The sequence below is a fragment of the Oncorhynchus tshawytscha genome, linkage group LG20 (genome assembly GCF_018296145.1).
Source record: "Oncorhynchus tshawytscha isolate Ot180627B linkage group LG20, Otsh_v2.0, whole genome shotgun sequence".
In the NCBI taxonomy this organism is placed as follows: domain Eukaryota; kingdom Metazoa; phylum Chordata; class Actinopteri; order Salmoniformes; family Salmonidae; genus Oncorhynchus; species Oncorhynchus tshawytscha.
The window spans coordinates 30,557,999-30,581,629 of record NC_056448.1 but is presented as its reverse complement, the minus strand read 5'-3'; the positions used below and the strand labels follow the sequence as shown (position 1 = coordinate 30,581,629).

Genomic DNA, 23,631 nt, shown 5'->3' with positions numbered 1-23,631 from the left:
GGGATTCAATCCAGTAACCACTGGCCCAACACCCTAACAACTAGGCTACCTGCTGCCCCAATAAGATAACCTTCACAGATTTACACCCTTCCACTGGTCTCTTTTGGTCCAGAGCATTTCACAACAATTTACACGTGGTGTTGTCCTTGTTCCGTCTGTCTGTCCTCTGCCTGTCTTTGTCTGCCTGTCTCATAATTCACAACTGCCACAGAATGTGACAGATTAATATGTTGGGCTTTATCTTCATTTTCTGACCTAGGGCCTCATTTGCTAAATTTGCTTAGTTCTTATACAATTAGGTCTTAAAATGTGATTTTGCGTTAAATGTTGCGTTAAATTTTGCGTTAAATGCGTTTCTCTGCTACGGTAATTAACCCCCCCCCCCCGCCACACACACACACACATGCACACACGCACATCATCCCCAGCGTGTCGGGAGGCGTGGCGTGAACGATATAAACACAGCGGTTCCACTCTGAGAGCCCTCACTTAACTTCAAGACCGGCATATCTAAATTTCTTTGGACTTTCAAATCATATTCTGGCGAGTGGCAAGGACCTTCAACACTTGCCATTCAGTTAAGGTGTAGGTGTATATTGGTTGACACTCCATATTCTTGAATCTTGTCTAGAGCTGCAATAAACCAGACAGCGTTCCAAACAAAAGCCACTGAACGACTTGGCTATAGCCGACAGCCTACATGCATTGTTTTTATCTAGCTATAGCTTGATTTAGTACATTTTTATTGGAGCCCAGTTAAACTGTGTCTATAGCTATGAATAAATCTAAGCTAGCAATCGGACTTTTAGTCGTTGGCACTCTGACGGTAGTTTTTGGAACAGTTCTAGTTTTCGTTGGACCAATCATTATCGACAACCAAATAGTCAAGGTAAGTGGAGATTCAATTAAAATATTGTTTTTACCTATAGGTTTTTAATAATTTAAAAACCTCTAACGCAACGCCATTAATATTTCTCCTGGTCAGTCACGACTAACGTATAGCGAAGTGCCTATAATGAACCTGACGTACATATTGGTGATTGATTTAATTAATTAGTTATTAAAATTAGGTTGATCCAGCCGGAGACATTACACACATGTAACAAAACTAAAAAAGTCGAGCAAGACTGACTGATACATCACAAACTCAATGCAATTAAAAACAGTAGCCATTTACAGCAATTTACAACGATATCAATTAACAATTTTACTACAAAGTTGAGTTTAATTGTTCATTTGGTTTTGAGGGATATTTTTAAAAAAATGTATTCACATTTAATTATTGAGCTGGAACAAAATGTTGCATTCCTTGATTTGATATTTTAATGATTAAAATGAAATATGTGCACGTTTGTATCAAATAGGTTATATCTTCTTAGTTTTAACAAGCAGAAACGTAAAGCTAAATAGTATGCACAATATTGTAAGAAGGTATATATAATCACGAAGGAACTAGCCAAACATCTCATTCCAAAATCATGGGCACTATATGGGGTTGGTGCCTCCCTTTGCTGCTATAACAGCCTCCACTCTTCTGGGAAGACTTTCAACTAAATGTTGGAGCATTGCAGTGGGGACTTGCTTCCATTCAGCCACGAGTATTACTGAGGTCGGCCACTGATGTTTGGGGATTAGGTTTAGCTCGCAGTTGGCGTTCCAATGCGGTTGAGGTCAGGGCTCTGCAGGCCAGTGAAGTTCTTCCACACCAATCTCGACAAACCATTTCTGTATGACTTTGCTTTGTACACTGGGGCATTTTCATGCTGAAACAGGAAAAGGCCTTCCCCAAACTGAACAGAATTGTCTAGAATGTCATTGTATGCTGTAGTGTTAAGTTTTCCCTTCACTGGACCTAAGGGGCTTAGCCTGAACCATACCTATGCATGAAGCAGGTAGCATTCTCCTGGCATCCGCCTAACCCAAATTCGTCCGTCGTACTGCCAGATGGTGAAGCGTGATTAGTCACTCGAGAGAACGCGTTTCCACTGCTCCAGAGTCCAATGGCGTAGAGCTTTACATCACTCTAGCCGATGCTTGCCATTGCTCATGGTGCTCTTCGGCTTGTGTGCGGCTGCTTGGCCATGGAAACCCATTTCATTAAGCTCCTGATGAACAATTCATGTGCTGACGTTGCTTCAAGAGGCAGTTTGTAACTAGTGAGTGTTGCAACCGAGGACGGACGATTTTTACGCGGAACTGCACTCTGCAGTCCCGTTCTGTGAGCTTGTTTGGCCTACTTCTTCATGGCTGAGCCGTTGTTGCTCATAGACATTTCCACTTGACAATAACACTTACATTTGAGCTGGGCAGCTCTAGCGGAGCAGAAATTTGACGAACTGACTTGTTGGTAAGGTGGCTTCCTATGACAGTCCCACATTGAAAGTCATTGAGCTCTTCAGTAAAGCCATTCTATTGCCAATGTTTGTCTATGCAGATTGCATGGCAGTGTGCTCTATTCTGTACACCTGTCAGCAACTGGCGTGGCTGAAATATCCGAATCCACTAATTTGAAGGTGTTTGATTCCCACATGGGTCACACACTTAATATGGGCTTTTGTCAGTGAGCCCCTCCCACAGAGCATAGAATGAGCTGTCGTACTGAACGCTATGTATATTTATGTGCACATATGTTGTTTTGTATGGTAGTTAAATCATTGTCTTCTCCTCAGAACTTAGTGATAGACCCTAAGAATGAGATGTCCTACACCATGTGGAAGGATGTCCCTGTCCCCTTCTTCATGACTGTCTATTTCTTCAATGTCCTGAACCCTACTGAAGTCCTGGCTGGAGAGAAACCCATGGTGGAGCAGAGAGGACCCTATGTATACAGGTAGGCCTTCACACCTGACATCTTACCCCAGCTCTCTATAACCCTTAACACTGTCCTATGGTGGAACAGAGGGCCCTTCACCCCTGACCTCTAATCTCTTACCCTTAGGCCTACCTGTTTCCCATGGTGGATTAGAATGTTAAGAAATAAGTTGATCAACATCTTAATCTGAACGATCTGTTGCATGAGCCTCATTGCTTTTAAACTTTTTGGGGGATGTAGCCTGGTTATATGAATTTTGGAGCAATCATTCCACAACTGTCCCAGAGTGTGTTGGGATAGGCTCTTTCTTTCTCGCACAGAACAACAAGCTGACCAATTAAATAGGGGATCTTTTGTGCTATGGGGGATAGTAGATCGATGTAGGCTATTGATTTTTCTTTTTATTACTACTCCTGTTGGCTGAGGAAAAGTAAATGTTGACAGTTATTCTAACAGGCTGTGTGTGGGTTTCAAGTTCGGGGAAGTTAATTCTCATCACCTTTATAATAAAGCATTCCATGCATTCTTGCATTTGCAGACTTCTGTAAGATGGCCTACTATCCCTAATTTTTTATTTTTTCCCACCTTTATTTAACCAGGTAGGCAAGTTGAGAACAAGTTCTTCTTTACAACTGCGACCTGGCCAAGATAAAGCACAGCATTTCGACACATACAACAACAGTTACACATGGAATAAACAAACATACAGTAGAAAACAATAAGAGAATATATATACAGTGAGTGCTAATGAGGTGAGATAAGGGAGGTAAGGCAATAAATAGGTCATGGTGGCGAAGTAATTACAATATACCGATTAAACACTTGTATGGTAGATGTGCAAGTAGAGATACTGGGGTGCAAAGGAGCAAGATACATAAATAAATACAGAATGGAGATGAGGTAGTTGGATGGGCTGTTGACAGATGGGCTATGTGCAGTGATCTGTGAGCTCCTCTGACAGCTGGTGCTTAAAGCTAGTGAGGGTGATATGAGTGAGGCTATTTTATAAATGACATCACCGAAGTCGAGGATCGGTAGGATGGTCAGTTTTACGAGGGTATGTTTGGCAGCATGAGTGAAGGATGCTTTGTTGTGAAATAGGAAGCCGATTCTAGATTTACTTTTGGATTGGAGATGCTTAATGTGAGTCGAAGGAGGTTTACAGTCTAGCCAGAAACCTAGGTATTTGTAGTTGTCCACATATTCTAAGTCAGAACTGCCCAGAGTAATGATGCTGGATGGGTGGGCAGGTGCGGGCAGTGATCGGTTGAAGAGCATGCATTTAGTTTTACTTGCATTTAAGAGCAGTTGGAGGCCACAGGAAGAAAGTTGTGTAGCATTGAAGCTCGTCTGGAGGTTAGTTAAGTATCCAAAGAAGGGCCAGAAGTATACAGAATGGTGTCGTCTGCGTAGAGGTGGATCAGAGAATCACCAGCAGCAAGAGCGACATCCTTGATGAATACAGAGAAGAGTCGGCCTGAGAATTGAACCCTGTGGCACCCCCATAGAGACTGCCAGAGGTCCGCACAACAGGCCCTCCGATTTGACACACTGAACTCTATCAGAGAAGTAGTTGGTGAACCAGGCGAGGCAATCATTTGAGAAACCAAGGCTGTTGAGTCTGCCAATAAGAATGTGGTGAGTGACAGAGTCGAAAGCCTTGCCGATGAATATGGCTGCACAGTAATGTCTCTTATCGATGGCGGTTATGTCGTTTAGAACCTTGAGCGTGGCTGAGGTGCACCCATGACCAGCTCTGAAACCAGATTGCATAGCGGAGAAGGTACGGTTGGATTCGAAATGGTCGGTAATCTGTTAATTTGGCTTTCAAAGATCTTAGAAAGGCAGGGTAGGATAGATATAGGTCTGTAACAGTTTGGGTCTAGAGTGTCCCCCTTTTGAAGAGTGGCATGATTGGGGCAGCTATCTTTGGGAATCTCAGACGATACGAAAGAGATTGAACAGGCTACTGATGGGGGTTGCAACAATTTTGTCAGATCAATTTAGAAAGAAAGGGTCCAGATTGTCTACCCCGGCTGATTTGTGGGGTCCAGATTTTGCAGCTCTTTCAGAACATCAGCTATCTGGATTTGGGTGAAGGAGAAATGGGGAGACTTGGGCGAGTTGCTTTGGGGAGTGCAGGGCTGTTGACCGGGGTAAGGGTAGCCAGGTGGAAAGCATGATCAGATGTAGAGAAGTGCTTATTGAAATACTCAATTATAGTGGATTTATTGGTTGTGACAGTGTTTCCTAGCCTCAGAGCAGTGGGCAGCTGGGAGGAGGCGCTTTTTTCTCCATCGAGTTTAGTGTCCCAGAACTTTTTTGAGCTAAAGGATGCAAATTTCTGCTTGAAAAAAATATCCTTGGCTTTCCTAACTGCCTGTGTATATTGGTTCCTAACTTCCCTGAAAAGTTGCATATCACGGGGGCTATTTGATGCTAAGAACGCCACAGGATGTTTTTGTGCTGGTCAAGGGCAGTCAGGTCTGGAGAGAACCAAGGGCTATATCTGTTCCTGGTTCTTTTTTGAATGGGGCATGTTTATTTAAGATTGTGAGGAAGGCACTTTTAAAGAATGACCAGGCATCCTCCACTGACGGGATGAGGTCAATATCCTTCCAGGATACCCGGGCCAGGTCGATTAGAAAGGCCTGCTAATGTGATTGGATATTTAGGCTAACAATATAACTCAATTACTGTTCATGCAAAATACTGTTCAATGCAGTGAGGAGTGGCTTAGAGTAGGTAGGCTTTAGGGGTTATCACAGGAAAATATAATTCTACTTAATTATGACTGGAGACATTAGCACAGTCTTTAACAGGCAGGGGAAACCACACCGGCACAAGGCGATCAAAAATGATCAAGAACAGCTTTACTGTACGTTCTGCACACAGTAATTTTCTGATCCAACAAAAGCATCTGCAATATACATGTGACCCATGACAAAACCAAAACAACTTACTGTATTTCTGTCAGGATGTAGTGTCCTGTCGCTGGAATCCGAGCCTTGCTCTCTATATGTGATTACTGCATGGTTAAAACACTTTGCTGACTGCTCTGTGCAACGTATCCATCTCTATGTCCAAGAAATGGGGCGGGGCGCACCTAGGAGGGTTGTTTTTCTTGGCTGAAGTATTGACATCAGTCAAATGCTTCTTCTGTTTTCACTTACTGGCGACATGCCCTCTGCTTGACAATTTCTTCCTGTTACCGGTCATGGCATTTAACATGTATGTTCTTCTCACTGCGAGAAGGACACAAGTATAGAGGAAGGGATGAGCGGAGGGGTAGAGTGGGTGATGGCCTTGTCCCCTTTTTTTAGGAGGGGGAACATTGGTGCTCCTGACACTGGGAGGGTCTTGATTGGTTTTACTTGCCTCTTGCCGCCTCGCCTGCTTTTTTAAAATGTCAAAAGTAATCGAGGCAAGGAAATGTGGAAACATGCGTTTTGTATGAAATTAGACTCTACTTCTCAATCACGCGTTATGAGGCAAAGTATTCAGATGTAGCGAAAACAGTTTAGAAATTAACACCAACTTTAAAAAGATTAATTTTACATAATTCTGACCTTTTTGCTATGAGACTCAAATTGAGCTCAGGTGATATCCTATTTCTGATGATCATCCTTGGTCTTTCTACAACTTGATTGGAGTCCACCTGGGGTAAATTAAATTGATTGGACATGATTTGGCACATTCCTGTCTTTGATGTCCCACAGTTGACCATGCATGTCAGAACAAAAACCAAGCCATGAGGTTGAAGGAATTGTCCGTAGAGCTCCGAGAAAGGCTTGTCGGCACAGATCTGGGGAAGGGTACCCCAAAAAATTCTGCAGCACTGAAGGTCCCCAAGAACACAGTGGCCTCCATTCTTAAATGGAAGATATTTGGAACCACCAATACTCTTCCTAGAGCTGGCCGCTCGGCCAAACTGAGCAATGGGGAGAAGGACCTTGGTCAGGGAGGTGACTCTGACAGAGCTCCAGAATTTCTCTATGGAGATGGGAGAACCTTTCAGAAGGACAATCATCTCTGCACCACTCCACCAATCAGGCCTTTATGGTAGTGGCCAGACGGAAGCCACTCCTCAGTAAAAGCCACACGACAGCCCGCTTGGAGTTTGCCAAAAGGCCAAAGGACTCTCAGACCATGAGAAACAAGATTCTCTGGTCTGATGAAACCAAGATTGAACTCTTTGGCCTGAATGCCAAGCGTCATGTCTGGAGGAAACAACATGGTACCATCCCTGCGGTGAAGCATGGTGGTGGCAGCATCATGCTGTGGGGATGTTTTTCAGTGGCTGGGACTGGGAGACTAGTCAGGATAAAGGGAAAGATGACTGGAGCAGAGGTCCTTGATGAAAACCTGCTCCAGAGTGCTCAGGACCTCAGACTGGGGTGAAGATTCACCTTCTAACAGGACAACAACATTAACACAGCCAAAACCATGCAGGAGTGGCTTCGGGACAAGTCTCTGAATGCCCTTGTGTGGCCCAGCCAGAGCCCAGACCCCAATCGAATGTCTCTGGAGAGACCTGAAGATAGCTGTGCAGAGACACTCCCCATCCAACATGACAGAGCTTAAGAGAATCTGCAGAGAAGAATGGGAGAAACTCCCCAAATAAAGGTGTGCCATGCTTGTAGCGTCATACCGAAGAAGACTCTATCTGTGATCGCTGACAAAGGTTCTTCAACAAAGTACTGAGTAAAGGATCTGAATACGTTTGTAGATATTTCTTGTTTTTCTATAAAAATGTCAACCTGTTTTTGCTTTGTCATGTGTTATTGTGTGCAGATTGAGGTGGAAAAAATATTTTAGAATAAGGCTGTAACAAAATGTGGAAAGTCGAGGGTTCTGAATACTTTCCAAATGCGCTGTACATGGGTGGAATCCCAAAATAACTAAAGTTCTAAACAAAATGAGCTAGTTGTGCAATACCTTTTTATAAGTAAAAGGATAAGGAGCATATTGTTTTTAAATGTGTGCGTGCTTTTCTCCAAGAAAGCACCACACCCCTTTTTTGAATCTGCTGTTATCTGCCGGGAGGATAGTCTTGTGCTTCCTCTGCTGAAGAGCCATTTTATGCATCTGGAGTTTGTTATTTTATTAGTATCCCCATTAGCTGTTGCAAAAGCAGCAGCTACTCTTCCTGGGGTCCACACAAAATATGAAACATATGAATAATACAGAACATTAATAGTCAAGAACAGCTCATGAACAGAACTACATCCATTTTCTTTAAAGGCACATGTATCCTACATATCAATACATACATACAAACTAGGTCAAATAGAGGTGAGGCGTTGTGCTGTGTTGCTGTATAGTTAAAAAAAAAAAAAAAAAAAAAAATTGTTTATTTGAGCAATATGAGATGCATCGGAGTTCCATGCAGTAATGGCTCTATAATACCTTACGCTTTCTTGAATTTGTTCTGGATTTGGGGACTGTGGAAAATACCCCTGGCGGCATGTGTGGTGAGGTAAGTGTGTCAGAGCTGTGTGTAAGTTGACTATGCAAACAATTTGGGATTTTCAACACGTTCATGTTTCTTTCAAAAAGTGATGCTGTCATTCTCAACTCATAGCCAAGAGATTGTCATGCATAGTATTTATATCAGCCCTCTGATTACAATGAAGAGCAAGAACATTTCTTCCCCTGTCACTCAATTGAAGGTTCATGGCTGTAGTTTAGTGTCAGCTGTGGGACTCGGAGCCCTGTGGGGCCAAATGCATAGCATTCTTCTCATCCTTTCACCCTAGGAGCGAGGGATGAGGAGGAGGGCACTCTTTTCCTAGTGTAATGGGATGATGGCATAGACTCAATCCCTATTTGATGGTCTCCCTCTTCACACTCTCCTGCCTCTCCTCCCTCTTGCTTTCTCTCACTGTCTCTTACAGTTTTTTTGTTGTCATGAATCTTGCTCTGGAGGCAGCTCTGCAGAATGGTCACTAGCTGGCACAGCCACAAAGTCATATAATCGTATTTTAACCTGAACTACACTGCTAACCCTAATGCCTAACCTTTACATTTTTACAATATGGCCTATTTTGACTTTGCAGCTGGCCCATCTAGTGGCCATTGCTCAGTTCTGCCTCAAGGACAAGACTCATCCCAATAAAAGCCGATTTTTAATTTTTGTATTTTTTTTTAAAGATCATTTAAAAAAATATGGTCAATCCGATCTCTATTGGCCATAGAGCATTTACTGCGATGTGGCCTCCGCAGAAGTCAAGGGCATTCATACCTCTTGTGCTTAGCAGAGCTGTTGTCAAGGTAGTAAGTTTGTTTGTACAGGATGTACCGCCCTCATCTACCGTCAACCAATCATGTCAATACGGAGCTATACAGAGCCTTCCGCATTGTTACAAAACTTCGGAGATGCAAAGCGATGTGGTATAGAGCTTGATCTGGCCCCCGCGAGCCTTCCGACGGCGCCACAATTGCATCACCCTCCATACGGAGCCTCCACATTTCCTGATCAAGCATACATGGTCTTCAATAAATGTCGACCAGCCTTTCTCTGTCTCCTTAGCTTCTCAGTCACCCCTGTCTATCGTATACTCTGAACCCCTTTCCATATTGATCTGGCCTCTTTCACCCAAACACAGAGACTGTAGATGGTTACGTTTTCAAACGTAAGTCTTCTTTCTCTCTACCTTTCCTCCCCTTCTTTCTACTCTAACAACTTCTCTCGTCCTCCTGTTTTTGTCTCTGTAAGCTAATTGGTGCCAGTCTCAGTGGAATCCCCTCAGTAGTTAATAAGCCAAACAGTAATGAACCAGTGCTGATGGAAGGGCTGCTTTTAAGACCTACAGTGATGTGAAAGTATTTGCCCCCTTTGATTTTCTTTACTTTTGCCACATTTTGGATACTGAATTATCAGATCTTCAACCAAACCCTAATATTAGATAAAAGGAACCAGATTTAAGAAATAACACAATTACAAATTTCATAAACAAAGTTATGCAACACCAATGCCCCTGTGTGTAAAGAGTAATCGCTCCCTTACACTCAACTAACTGGTTGTGCCACCTTAAGTTGCAATGAATCCAACAACTCTTCCTGTAGTCGTTGATCAGTCTCATGTTGCTGTGGAGGAATTTTGGCCCACTCTTCCATGTAGAACTGCTCGAACTCAGCAACATTTGTGGGTTTTAAACATGAACTGCTCGTTTCAAGTCCTGCTACAACAGCTTCATTGGGATTAGGTCTGGACTTCAAATTTGTTGCTTTTCAGCAATGTTTGCATAATGGGACCCATGTCGTCCAAAATGTTAGACTTTTGACTGTCCATAGAACATTCTGTCCATAGTACATTCTTCCAAGAGTCTTGATGATCTTCCAGGTGCTTTCTGGCAAACTTAAGTAAACTTTTTTTGAATGAAATGTGTCCCATTTATGTTTGGTGAAAACAAAACGCTGCATTCCACAGTAAGAACCTCATACCAACAGTCAAGCATGGTGGTTGTAGTGTGACGGTTTGGGGATGTTTTGCTGCCTCAGGACCTGGACTAATTACCTTAATAAAAGCAACCATGAATTCTGCTCTGTATCAGAGATTTCTATAGCAGGATGTCAGGCTACCCGTCTGTGAGCTGAAGTGCAGCTGGGTCATGCAGCAAGACAATGATCCAAAACACCCAATCAAGTCTTCATCAAAATGGTTAAAAATCAACAGATTTGAAGTTTTGGAATGTCCAGACCTAGTCCCAATTGCCATGTGGCAGGTCTTGAAATGAGCAGTTCATTCTTGAAAACCCACAAATGTAATTGGGCAATTAGTTTTTCACACCGGGGAGTTGGGTGTTGCATAACTGTTAGTTAAATAAGTTAGTTTACTTTTTGTTGTTTGTAAACTTAGCTAATGTTTTGGTTGAAGATCAGATAACATTCGGTAAGCAAAAATGAATCAGAAAGGGGGCAAATACTTGGTTAATTCAATCCTGTCTGCTGGAAGAACAGTATGTAACGACTGGCAGTGGGAGTCCTCCAGGAACGGGAACTCCTGGTCCATGGTCCAGCCTCGGTCCCTGGAGCCTTAACTATCTGAGGGAGCGGTCGTTAGCTGAAACCTAAGTAATCACTTCTACAGTGCTAGACTAAAGACAATGTACACTCTGGCTCCTCTGGGTCCAACAGTCAAACTGTGGCTCTTAGCCTGTACATGAGGGGGGGGGGGGGGAGGGGGTTTAGATGGCTTAGCCTGTGTGTGTTCTGGAGGTTGACTTCGGGGCATATGGTGTCCAGTTTTTGGGGTTCAACATTCTGTGGCTCTGAGCCTGTACATGTGGACCATTGTGTAACAATTCGGTCAGTTGGGGAAAAATGGGCTCTGTGGGGGAGTGGGCTGTGGGGAGTGCATAGTCATGGGGAAGTATTGACAGGCTTTCCCCTGCAAGCTCACTCTCCTCTCATTTCCCCATGCTTCCCTCTTATCCCGATCAGCTATTCATTCAGAGCTTCAGTCAACCGTAACATACTATTTAACAATCTATAAAGTAATCATAAACGCCTTATACTAGCTGTAAAGTTTCTGTCCATTTACATCTACGGTCAGTTTGAGGTTTACCTGGGTTGTGTGTGTTTTCAGGAAGCATATTCAGAAGCGGAACATCACGTTCCATCCAAACCACACAGTGTCGTATCTTGAATACAGGAGCTACTTCTTTGAGCCCAGCATGTCAGTGGGCAATGAGTCGGATGTGGTCACCATCCCCAACATGCTGGTGTTGGTAAGACAGCACTGCAGAGTACACACACACTAATGTATAAGAACTGGACTTCTATGTATTTGCTCTCATCTCTCCCTCACCACCACCTCTGTCTCCCAGGGTGCAGCAGTGATGATGGAGAACTTGCCGTTCGCAGTGCGTCTGATGATCAGCACCACCTTCAAGACCTTTAAGGAGGGACCTTTCCTTACCATGTCTGTAGGAAAGCTGATGTGGGGCTACGACAGCAAGCTGGTGGACTTCCTCAATAAATGGCTCCCTGGGATGCTGCCCTCCACTGGCAAGTTTGGCCTTTTTGCTGAGGTGAGCGAGAGGGTGGAGGAGAGCAAGCCATTTTAGACTGGAGGGAGGTGCGTGGGTGGGTTTTCCTATTATGTCATTCACTGACGGACCTTAAAGAGCTATTGAAAACCTGTTAGACATTTCCAGTTGATCAACAAGCCAACGTTAGCCAGGTAGGTAAGTTAGGCTAACCAGTTATCATGGCCAGAGTATGTGCCCAGGGGCCTCAACCCCCAGAGTGCCCCCATTTTTATTGTTATGATATGGGTGCTGATTTAGGGTTGCCACATGGGTGGACACTACATTACCACTTCCACACTCCATTCTAGAGGTCGACCGATTTATTGGAGGCCAAAAAAGCAGATACCGGTTAATCGGCCGATTTTATAATATATATATATTTTTTTATTACATTTGTATTTATTTTTATTTGTAAAATTGACAATTACAACAATACTGAATGAACACTTATTTTAACTTAATATAATACATCAATAACATCAATAACATCAATTTAGCCTCAAATAAATAATGAAACATGTTCAATTTGGTTTAAATAATACAAAAACAAAGTGTTGGAGAAGAAAGTAAAAGTGCAATATGTGCCATGTAAGAAAGCTAACGTTTAAGTTCCTTGCTCAGAACATGAGAACATATGAAAGCTGGTGGTTCCTTTTAACATGAGTCTCCAATATTTCCAGGTAAGAAGTTTTAGGTTGTAGTTATTATAGGAATTATAGGACTTTCTCTCTATACCATTTGTATTTCATATACCTTTGACTATTGGATGTTCTTATAGGCACTTTCTTATTGCCAGTGTAACAGTACAGCTTCCGTACCTCTCCTCGCTCCTACCTGGGCTCGAACCAGGAACGCATCGACAACAGCCACCCTCGAAGCAGCGTTACCCATGCAGAGCAAGGGGAACAACCACGCCAAGTCTCAGAGCGAGTGACATTTGAAACGCTATTAGCGCGCACCCCGCTAACTAGCTAGCCATTTCACATCGGTTACACCAGCCTAATCTCAGGAATTGATAGGCTTGAAGTCAAACCGCAGAGCTGCTGGCAAAATGCACAAGTGCTGTTTTAATGAATGCTTATGAGCCTGCTGCTGCCTACCATCGCTCAGTCAGACTGCTCTATCAAATCATAGACTTAATTATAACATAACACATAGAAATGCGAGCCTTAGGTCATTTATATGGTCGAATCCGGAAACTATCATCTCGAAAACAAGACGTTTATTATTTCAGTGATATATGGAATGCTTCTGTATTTTATCTAACGGGTGGCATCCATCAGTCTAAATATTCTTATGTCATAATTATGTAAAATTCTAGAAAATTAGTTCGCAATGAGCCAGGCGGCCCAAACTGTTGCATATACCCTGACTCTGCGTGCAATGAATGCAAGAGAAGGGACACAATTTCACCTGGTTAATATTGCCTGCGAACCTGGATTTCTTTTAGATAAATATGCAGGTTTAAAAATATATACTTCTGTATATTGATTTTAAGAAAGGCATTGGTGTTTATGGTTAGGTACACGTTGGAGCAACGACAGTCCTTTTTTGCGAATGCACACTGCATCGATTTATATGCAACACAGGACACGCTAGATAAACTAGTAATATCATCAACCATGTGTAGTTATAGCTATTGATTATGATTAAGTTTAATGCTAGCTAGCAACTTACCTTGGCTTCTTACTGCATTTGCGTAACAGGCGGTCTCCTCGTGAGGCAGGTGGTTAGAGCGTTGGACTAGTTTAACCGTAAGGTTGCAAGATTGAATCCCCGAGCTGACAAGGTAAAAATCTGTCGTTCTGCCCCTGAACAAGGCAGTTAACCCACCGTCCCTAGGCCGTCATTGAAAATAAGAATGTGTTCTTAACTGACTTGCCTAGTTAAATATTCAATAAAGGTGTAGAAAAAATAATCTGCAAAAACGGCATTCAAAATTACTGATTTCCAATTATGAAAACTTAATCAGCCTTATTAATCGGCCATTCCGATTTAATCGGTCGAACCTCTACTCCATTCCCAGGGGGCAGCAGTAACCGGGGCAGGTGGTCTGCCAGGAAGTCTGGTGAAGCCTTGATAAGCACACAGGTGCGGGGTAATCAAGGTGATCGGCAATCAGTGAGAGGGATGGCCAGAAGCCTCTTGGCCTGCCAGTGGTCATTTTGTGACAATGTTACCTCTTTTTTTAGTTTAGGCAAGCGTGGTTTTTTTTCTCTTTTGTATACATTTATTTTCGGCATCAACTGAACAAACAATAATTGCTTGGGCTGACTGACCCAGGAGGTGAGACTGAGCTGGCCCTGGACCCAGGTAAGGTTGCTGTGTCCTGGGGCACCCATTCACTGTTCTCATATTCTGACTTCTCCCCTAATTGCACCATTAAGTCTGATTACAGACCACTTAGCTATGCCTAGGACAACTAGACATAACGAGTGTAGCAAAACCAGTAGGCTGGCTAATAAGAACACACAAGACATGAGAATTACATTAAATATGGTTTAACCGAAAAGTTCTCTCTCCTCCATATGGCAAAATGTGTAGAATTGCAGGAAATTGGCTTTTTAAAAATGCTACATTTTCTCTCAACCAACATGAGGGCTGTGAACAGTTTAGGATGGGTTGTGAGGTGGGGCTTTGTTACTACAGCAATTAATGACAATATCCATCTGGACCTTTGCCACCTAGGACTTTTCTGTGACAGAACCTCAAATGGTATTTGCGTACTCTATCTACAACTTGTTTAGGTTGGTTGTCTGGTTTTAGTGAAGGGTGAAATATCAATCTGTCTGTTTCTTCCATCAGTTCAACAACTCAAACACTGGTTTGTTCACAATCCACACCGGCAAAGATGACATCAGGCTGATTCACAAAGTGGACTCATGGAATGGCCTGACCAAGGTGAGGTCACACAGCCATGTGCCTTCACCTTTACAGATTGGGCTGAGGGGCTGTTAGAAAAAGCATGGAGGAAAACTGATTTGGGCCTCTTGTAGAAGGACTCCATGGAAATCAATGGCAACTGTTATGGAGTGGACTATCCCTGCTAAATAATTAAATGAATCCAAAGTAATAAAGTTTGACTGCAGTGAAATCCTGAATAATTTCCTGCTCTAGTAAGACTTCTTAATGGATGATAACACTGTCTCTCGCTTTCTCTAGTTGACCAATTGGAAGACTCCTCAGTGTAACATGATCAATGGTACAGCAGGACAAATGTGGCCTCCCTTCATGACTAAAGAATCTACACTGCCCTTCTACAGTCCGGATGCTTGCAGGTACACACACACACACATATATAACACATATCTGAGATATCTCAGCAAAAAAAGAAACGACCCTGTCTTTCAAAGATAATCCGTAAAAATCCAAATAACTTCACAGGTCTTCATTGTAAAGGGTTTAAACACTTTCCCATGCTTGTTCAATGAACCATAAACAATTAATGAACATGCACCTGTGGAACAGTCGTTAAGACACTAACAGCTTACAGACGCTAGGCAGTTAAGGTCAGTTAGGCCTCTTTAGTGTCCTAAATTTTCATTTCTACTGACTCTGAAAAACACAAAGAAAGATGCCCAGGGTCCCTGCTCATCTGTGTGAACGTGCCTTAGGCATGCTGCAAGGAGGGATAAGGACTGCAGATGTGGCCAGGGCAATAAATTGCAATGTCCGTATTGAGACACTTATGACAGCGCTACAGGGAGACATGATGGACAGCTGTGTAACACCTGTAACAACACCTGCACAGGATCGGTACATCTGAACATCACACCTGCGGGACAGGTACAGGATGGCAACAACAACTGCCCGGGTTACACCAGGAATGCACAATCCCTCCATCAGTGCTCAGACTGTCCACAATAGGCTGAGAGAGGCTGGACTGAGGGCTTGTAGGCCTGTTGTAAGGCAGGTCCACACCAGACATCACCGGCAATGTCGCCTATGAGCACAAACCCACCGTCACTGGACCAGACAGGACTCGCAAAAAGTGCTCTTCACTGTCGCGGTTTTGTCTCACCAGGGGTGATGGTCGGATTCTCATTTATCGTCAAAGGAATGAGCGTTCCACTGATGCCTGTACTCTGGAGCGGTATCGATTTGGAGGTGGAGGGTCAATCATTCTCTGCGGCGGTGTCACCGCATCATCGGACTAAGCTTATTGTCGTTGCAGGCAAACTCAACGCTGTGCGTTACAGGAAAGACATCCTCCTCCCTCATGTGGTACCCTTCCTGCAGGTTCATCCTGACATGACCCTCCAGCATGACAATGCCACCACACACAGAACGAGCAGTATGGCTGAAGACAGGAATGTCAGTGTTCTGCCATGGCCAGCGACGAGCCCGGATCTCAATACCATTGAGCACGTCTGGGACCTATTGGATCGGAGGGTGAGGGCTAGGGCCATTCCTCCCAGGAATTTTCTGGAACTTGCAGGTGCCTTGGTGGAAGTGTGTGGTAACATCTCACAGCAAGAACTGACAAATTTGGTGCAGTCCGTGAGGAGGAGATGCACTGCAGTACTTAATGCATCTTGTGGCCACACCGGATACTGCCTGTTACTTTTGATTTTGACCCCCCCCTTTGTTCAGGGACACATTATTCCATTTCTGTTAGTCACATGTCTGTGGAACTTGTTCAGTTTGTATGTTGAATCTTATGTTCATACAAATATTTACACATTAAGTTTGCTGAAAATAAGCACAGTTGACAGTGAGAGGATGTATCTTTTTTTGCTGAGTATGTATGTATGTCTCTCTCTAAAGATCTTTGGAGATGGTGTACCAGCGTGAGGGGATAATGGAGGGGATTCCTCTGTATCGTTACGTGGCACCTAAGACTCTGTTCGCTAATGGCTCAGACTACGCTCCCAACGAGGGATTCTGTCCCTGCAGACAGTCTGGCCTCCTCAACGTCAGCAGCTGCAGATCCAGTCAGTGCACACACGAGCGCGCGCACACTTTGACGCATGCGCATGATTTGTTAGGGCTGCAGGTAGCCTAGCGGTTAGCGTGTTGGTCCATTACCCAAGGTCGCTGGTTCGAATACCCGAGCTGCCAAGGTCAAATCTGTCTTTGAGAAAAGCACTAACCCAAATTTCCTTCAGGTGTGCTGTACTATGGCTGTAAAAACCCATTTCCCTGCACCTATTTTATTTTTTAAACACACAAGATACAGGCACACCTCCTGGGTGACGGTTATTATGATCCTTTTAATCATGACCCAGATACCTTGTCTGATAAACAGACTAGTGGAGGAGGAATGGCAACCGCACACAGAGGAGCCATGCTGCTGTGTGAACAGATGGAGAAGCACTTTGTAATGAAACATAATGCTGTCTTATGCCTCTGGTCCTAATCTAGCACCCCATAGAACATGCATCAATATATCATATACACTTGGGGCTGAATTGTAGCTTGAGAAATGCCCACATACTGTATAACCATTTTTTTGTATAAATCATGCATTGATGTCGAGGGGAGATTTGAAGAAAAGTTCAAATTCAGGAATCAACCACTTGTCTCTCGTACTTCTTACTTAGGATATTAATTGTATTAATATTGTTTTCTAGACTCCCCAGTGTTTATCTCCCACCCGCACTTCTACAATGCTGACCCTGTCCTGCTGGACTATGTACAGGGACTTCAGCCTACTGAGGACCAACATGGACTCTTCATAGACATCCACCCTGTGAGTAATATTTGTGTATGTTTATTTGTGTGAGTACCAGTCAAAAGTTAGGACACACTCATTCCAGGGTTTTTCTTTTATTATTTTCTACATTGTGGACTAATAGTGAAGACATCAAAACACTCAAACCAGTGTGCCTGGCACCTACTACCATACCCCGTCTAAAGGCACTTAAATATTTAGTCTTGTGCCATTCAGAGGGGAAATAATACGTGGAAGCATGTAGGAACCCAAAAAAGTGTTAAACAAATCAATATATATTTGAGGATCTTCAAAGTAGCCACTCTTTGCCTTGACAGCTTTGCACGCTATTGGCATTCTCACAACCAGCTTCATGAGGTAGTCACCTGGAATGCATTTAAATTAACAGGTGTGCCTTGTATTGTGGATTTCTTTCCTTCTTGATATGTGTGAGCCAATCAGTTGTGTTGTGACAAGTTATGGGTGGTATACAGAAGGATAGCCCAATTTGGTAAAATATTATTACAAGAACAGCTGAAATAAGCAAAGAGAAATTACAGTCCATCATTACTTTAAGACATGAAGGTCAGTCAATCTGGAAAAGCTTCTTCAAGTGCAGTCGGAAAAACTATCCAGCGCTATGATGAAACTGTCTCATGAGGACCGCCACAGGAAAGGAAGACCCAGAGTTACCTCTGCTGCAGAGGATAAGTTCATTAGTTACCAGTCTCCGAAATTGCAGCCCAAATAAATGCTTCAGAGTTCAAGTAACAGACACATCTCCACATCGACTGTTTAGAGGAGACTGTGAATCAGACCTTCATGGTCGAATTGCTGCAAAGAAAATGCTACTAAAGGACACCAATATGAAGACTTGCTTGAGCAAAGAAACACGAGCAATGGACATTAGACCGTTGGAATGCTGTCTTTTGTTCTGAGATGAAAGATTTTTTGGTTCCAACCCTCATATCTTTGAGATGCAGAGTAGGTGAACGGATCGTCTCTGCATGTGTAGTACCCACCGTGAAGCATGGAAGATTAGGTGTGGGGGTGCTTAGCTGGTGACACTCTGGTTTATTTAGAATTCAAGGCACACATAACCAGCATGGCTACCAAAGCATTCTGCAGAGATATCCCATCTGGTTTGCGCTTAGTGGGAATATAATTTGTTATTCAATAGGACAATGACCCAACACACCTCCAGGTTGTGTAAGGGCTATTTGACCAAGGAGCTTGATGGAGTGCTGCATCAGATGACCTGGCAGCCAACAAGTGCTCAATATATGTGGGAACTCCTTCAAGACTGTTGGATAAGCATTCCAGGAGAAGCTGGTTGAGAGAATGCCAAGAGTGCAAAACTGTCAAGGCAAAGAGTGGCTACTTTGAAGAATCTCAAATAAACAAATCTAAATATTTTAACACTTTTTTTTGTTTACCAAATGATTCTATATGTGTTCATAGTTTTGATGTCTTCACTACTACAATGTAGAAAATAGTACAATTAAAAAGCCCTTGAAAGAGTTGGTTTCCAAGCTTTCGACTGGTAGTGTGTGTGTGTGTGAGAATCTGGAAATTATTCAGACCCCTTGACATTTTTTTTGTTACGCCTTGACACGTTTTGTTACAGCCTCTTTCAAAATTGATGAAATGTTCCCCTCAATCTACACACAATATACCCCATAATAACAAAGAAATGTAAAAAAACAACCTGTAATTAGCACATTTACATAAGTATTCAGACCCTTTACTCAGTACTTTGATGAAGTACCTTTGGGAGCGACTACAGCCATGAGTCTTCTTGGGTATGACGCTGCATGCCTGGCACAACTGTATTTTGGGGGTTTCTCCCATTTCTCTGCAGATCCTTTCTAGCTCTGTCAGGTTGGATGGGGAGCATCTCTGCACAGCTATTTTCAGGTGTCTTCAGTGATGCTCTGGCTGGGCCACTATTCAGAGACTTGTCCCCGTAGCCACTCCTGCGTTGGCTGTGTGCTTCAGGTTGTTGTCCTGTTTAAAGGTAAACATTCACCCCCGTCTGGTGCCCTGTAGCAAGTTTTCATCAAGGATCTCTGTACTTTGTTCATTCATCTTTCCCTTGATCCTGACTAGTCTCCCAGTCCTTGCCGCTGAAAAACATCCCCACAGCATGATGCTGCCACCACCACGTCTCACCATAGGGATGGTACCATGTTTCCTCCAGACGTGACGCTTGCATTGTTCTTCATGGTCTGAGAGTCCTTTAAGTCCATTTTCTCAAACTCCAAGCGGGCTATCATGTGCCTTTTTTACTGAGGAGTGGCTTCCGTCTGGCCACTCTACCATGAAGGCCTGATTGGTGGAGTGCTGCAGAGATGGTTGTCCTTCTGGAATGTTCTCTCATCTCCACAGAGGAGCTCTGTTTCTGACCAAGGCCCTTCTCCCCCGAATGCTCAGTTTGACCGGTCGGCCAGCTCTAGGAAGAGTCTTGGTGTTTCCAAACTTCTTCCATTTAAGTTGTATTTAAAAAAAAAAAAAAAAAAGATTTAATTAGGCAGGTCAGTTAAGAACAAATTCTTGGTTACAATGATGGCCTACCTCGGCCAAACCCTAACCCGGACGACCCTGGGCAAATTGTGTGGCTGTTTATGATACAGCCTGGAATCTAACCATGGTCTGTACTGACGCCTCTAACACTAAGATGCTGCACCTCTTGGGAGGCCACTGTGTTCTTGGGGACCTTCAATGCTGCTTAATTTTTTTGGTACCCTTCCCGAGATCTGTGCCTCCACAATCCTGTCTTGGAGCTCTACGGACAGTTCCTTTGACCTCATGGCTTGGTTTTCGCTCTGACATGCACTGTCTTCTCCCGGGTGGCGCAGTGGTCTATGGCACTGCATTGCGCACCAGCGACTCCTGTGGCGGGCTGGGCGCAGTGCACGCTAACCAAGGTCGCTAGGTGCACGGTGTTTCCTCCGACACATTGGTATGGCTGGCTTCCGGGTTGGATGCGCGCTGTGTTAAGAAGCAGTGCGGGTTGTGTTTTGGAGGACGCATGGCTTTCGACCTTCGTCTCTCCCGAGCCCGTACGGGAGTTGTAGCGATGAGACAAGATAGTAATTACTAACAATTGGATACCATGAAAAAGGTGGGTAAAAAATAACTTCAACTGTGGGACCTGATATAGACAGGTGTGTACCTTTACAAATCATGTCCAATCAATTCAATTTACTGCAGGTGAGCTCCAAGTTGTAGAAACATCTCAAGGATGATCAGTGGAACAGGATTAACCTGAGCTCAATTTGAGTCTCATAGCAAAGGGTCTGAATACTTATGTAAATAAGGTATTTTTTTCTTTAAACTTGTTTTCGCTTTGTTATTGTGTGGGGTAATGTGCGTAGATTGAGATTTTAAAAAAAATCAGTTTTCGAACAATGCTGTAACCTAACAAAGTGGAAAAAGTCAAGGGGTCTGAATACTTTTTGACTGCACTGTACATCTCTATAATGGGGCACAAATGTTTCAGGCTGCCTGGAAGCGCCCTGCCTGTCAGGCATAAGTAGCCTTGTCAATCAACATTTTATTTGACCTTTTTTGACACTAAATGCCAACTGTAGCAAAGAACTAGCCGTTTTGAAACCTGTATGGGTGTGTGTGACAATTTGAGCACATCCGTTAACTCCAGTCATTAATACGGTAAAGGTCTGATGCTGCCAAAACTTTTGTTTTCATCTTATTATTAGAAGTAGTGTCATGGTCAAAAACATACCCATCATAAACTATGGTGTATATACAGAACATAAATTTACCCAGAATCTCAGTTTGCCCAATATGTCATTATCTATATTTATCTGTTAGAAACTGGTATTGCCGACAACTTTTTCTGTTTATCACCCAGAGAGGCAGTAAAAGTGATTCCACTTCGTCCTTAACACAATCCATTTAGATAACGCATCTAATCTGACAGCTGTAGTGCCGTATGGAATGTCAAGCATGCATACATACTGTCCTAGTGGCGATCACCTAACCCATAAAAACAGAGAGCGCTTAGCCTTAACAGTTTCTTACAATTATCTGTCCCCTGGACTGGGGGAAATTGGTCTTAGACATTAATTTTCAGAGACATTCACATGAAGACTCAGGACTGAGTCAGGAAGACGTTTGTATCCGCTCTCACTGTTTGCTGCAAACCATAGAGATGATCTTGTTCAGCTGTAATCACAGAAAGCTTGTTTTAAAAGACACTTGTGGGAGATGCTAACGCAGGGGTAGACTAGATTAAGCCGCTGGCTGTTTTTATTGGGGAGAGAGAGAGGATAATTAGGAGGCCGGAACATAATTATTTGTACACTGTAAATTGACCACAACTAAGCCCCTAAAGAGATTGTATTTGAAAATACAATTAGTTCATACCTTGATTTATATTGAGAGGCCCCCATGTAGGTCTTTTATTTGTGGGAGTAATTGGAAAATATTTTCTAAATTAAACTAATTTTTAGTCGAATTCCTTTTACCAAGCCTGTTGCTGACCCCTGGGCTAACGGCTGTGAGAGCGGATATCTTTAAAAAAAGACAATTGTCCAGCTCCTGTGCCAAGTTGTCTGTACTGTATGTGAACTCTGAACTGTACACTTTTCATAGTACAGTCAGAGGAGGAATTGGTATGAAGCTAATAACACCTTGCTGTAAAACTTTAACAACATGAGTTGGTCTGTCGGACTGTAAGGGTGAAAACCGTTAGTGACCAGGGTAGCTGGGGTCCTAGATTATACAGAAGGCTTTGCTGTGGCAGTGGTGTGTACATGTCATATCTAGATGGCAGCTCTGTCCTCCTTTGCAGTCCTTTACACACAGGTTTTGGGGTGATTTAACGTGAGTGTCTGACTGTACCCAACTCCCTCCGATATTAGCAGCCAAAGGTCTAGTCCGTGTAATCTGGGCACCCAGAACCAAAACATGCATGCTGATGGTAGTCTTTCGAGTCTTCACATCTCCTTGCTTCATTCTCAGCCATATTAGAGAAGTCCCCTCCTTCAGACCACCTTCTCCAATGTGTTTTGAGGAGGTAAGGAGAGAGGATGTGTGGAATTGCAGAAAGATGAAGTGACAGAGCCTATGCCATTGACCTATAGCGTTAAGCTAATTATAATTGCAGTATTGATTATTATTTTGATATGGGTATGAATGTTATGATACTGGTGTTATGATGCCTGTATGGTACCACTAAACCAGATTACTCATGAAAACGGATTAAGTAAGCTAAGATGTGAGAGGGTATTGGTGTGACTGGTGCGTTTGGCTGTCCTGTACTGTTTGTCAATACCATATAACAATATTGGTACAATTTTATGTGGCTACAGGTGATGCGATGTACAGAAGGCCATGTGTGCCTGAGCTGCTAGTATTTTTACCCTTTATTTGACCCAATAGATGTGGGGTAATGGTACATAGTGGGATAAGATTAGCTTATCATTGCGGTCTAAGTAAGAACCACACTTGTTTTAGGTAACGCTCTCACCCACACCCATTCTAAAGGCATGCTAGACACAGATTGCTATAAGCCTTTCCCAGAAATTGGTTAATTGACCAGTCTTGGTGTAGCAGTAAGGGGGAACAACCAGAGCAGGGCTTGTACCAGTGACGTTTTGGATCTAGGGCTGTTGAGATGAACTTACCACCACACCATGAGTCATTACTGCAGTAAAATTCTATATGACTTGTGTCATCATGATCTCCTTTTACGCACTCTGGACATGCCTTAGTAGTAGCCTACACAACCTGCTAACAATCATCAGGTTGCCTATGGCCTGGTACTCCGGGCTCTATTTAAACAATATGGCACAGGGGGGTGTGCTATATGGCCAATATACCATGGCTAAGGGCTGTTCTTATGCACAACGCAGCGCAGAGAGCCTGAATACAGCCCTTAGCTGTTGTATATTGGTCATATACCACAACCCCCTGAGGTGCCTTATTGCTATTATAAACTGGTTACCAACGTAATCAGAACAGTAAAAATAAATGTCCCATCAAACACTTATCGAAACGGTATGTGTTTTTTAAACTCACCTCACTGATTGATACATTTGAAGAAAGAAGTTCAATGATAGGTTGAAACTGAGTGGACATGGTCGTTGCGGATGTTGTCAAAGCTT

General features: G+C 43.3%; 1 protein-coding gene across 3 annotated transcripts in view; it reads left to right on the top strand.

Annotated features, from left to right (window-relative positions):
* Nucleotides 1-394: 394 nt before the first annotated feature.
* Nucleotides 395-23,631, top strand: part of LOC112220225 (scavenger receptor class B member 1) — a 40,923-nt gene continuing 17,686 nt past the window's right edge. For 2 of the 3 annotated variants that reach the window (XM_024381957.2, XM_024381958.2), the window contains exons 1-8: nt 395-889; nt 2,670-2,830; nt 11,403-11,544; nt 11,644-11,847; nt 14,653-14,748; nt 15,010-15,125; nt 16,615-16,781; nt 17,421-17,539. In XM_024381957.2, coding sequence (XP_024237725.1) covers nt 776-889; nt 2,670-2,830; nt 11,403-11,544; nt 11,644-11,847; nt 14,653-14,748; nt 15,010-15,125; nt 16,615-16,781; nt 17,421-17,539 — 1,119 coding nt within the window. In that variant the 5' untranslated portion in view covers nt 395-775. The remainder of the gene's footprint in view (nt 890-2,669; nt 2,831-11,402; nt 11,545-11,643; nt 11,848-14,652; nt 14,749-15,009; nt 15,126-16,614; nt 16,782-17,420; nt 17,540-23,631) is intronic. The other variant, XM_024381955.2, reaches the window with a different exon arrangement.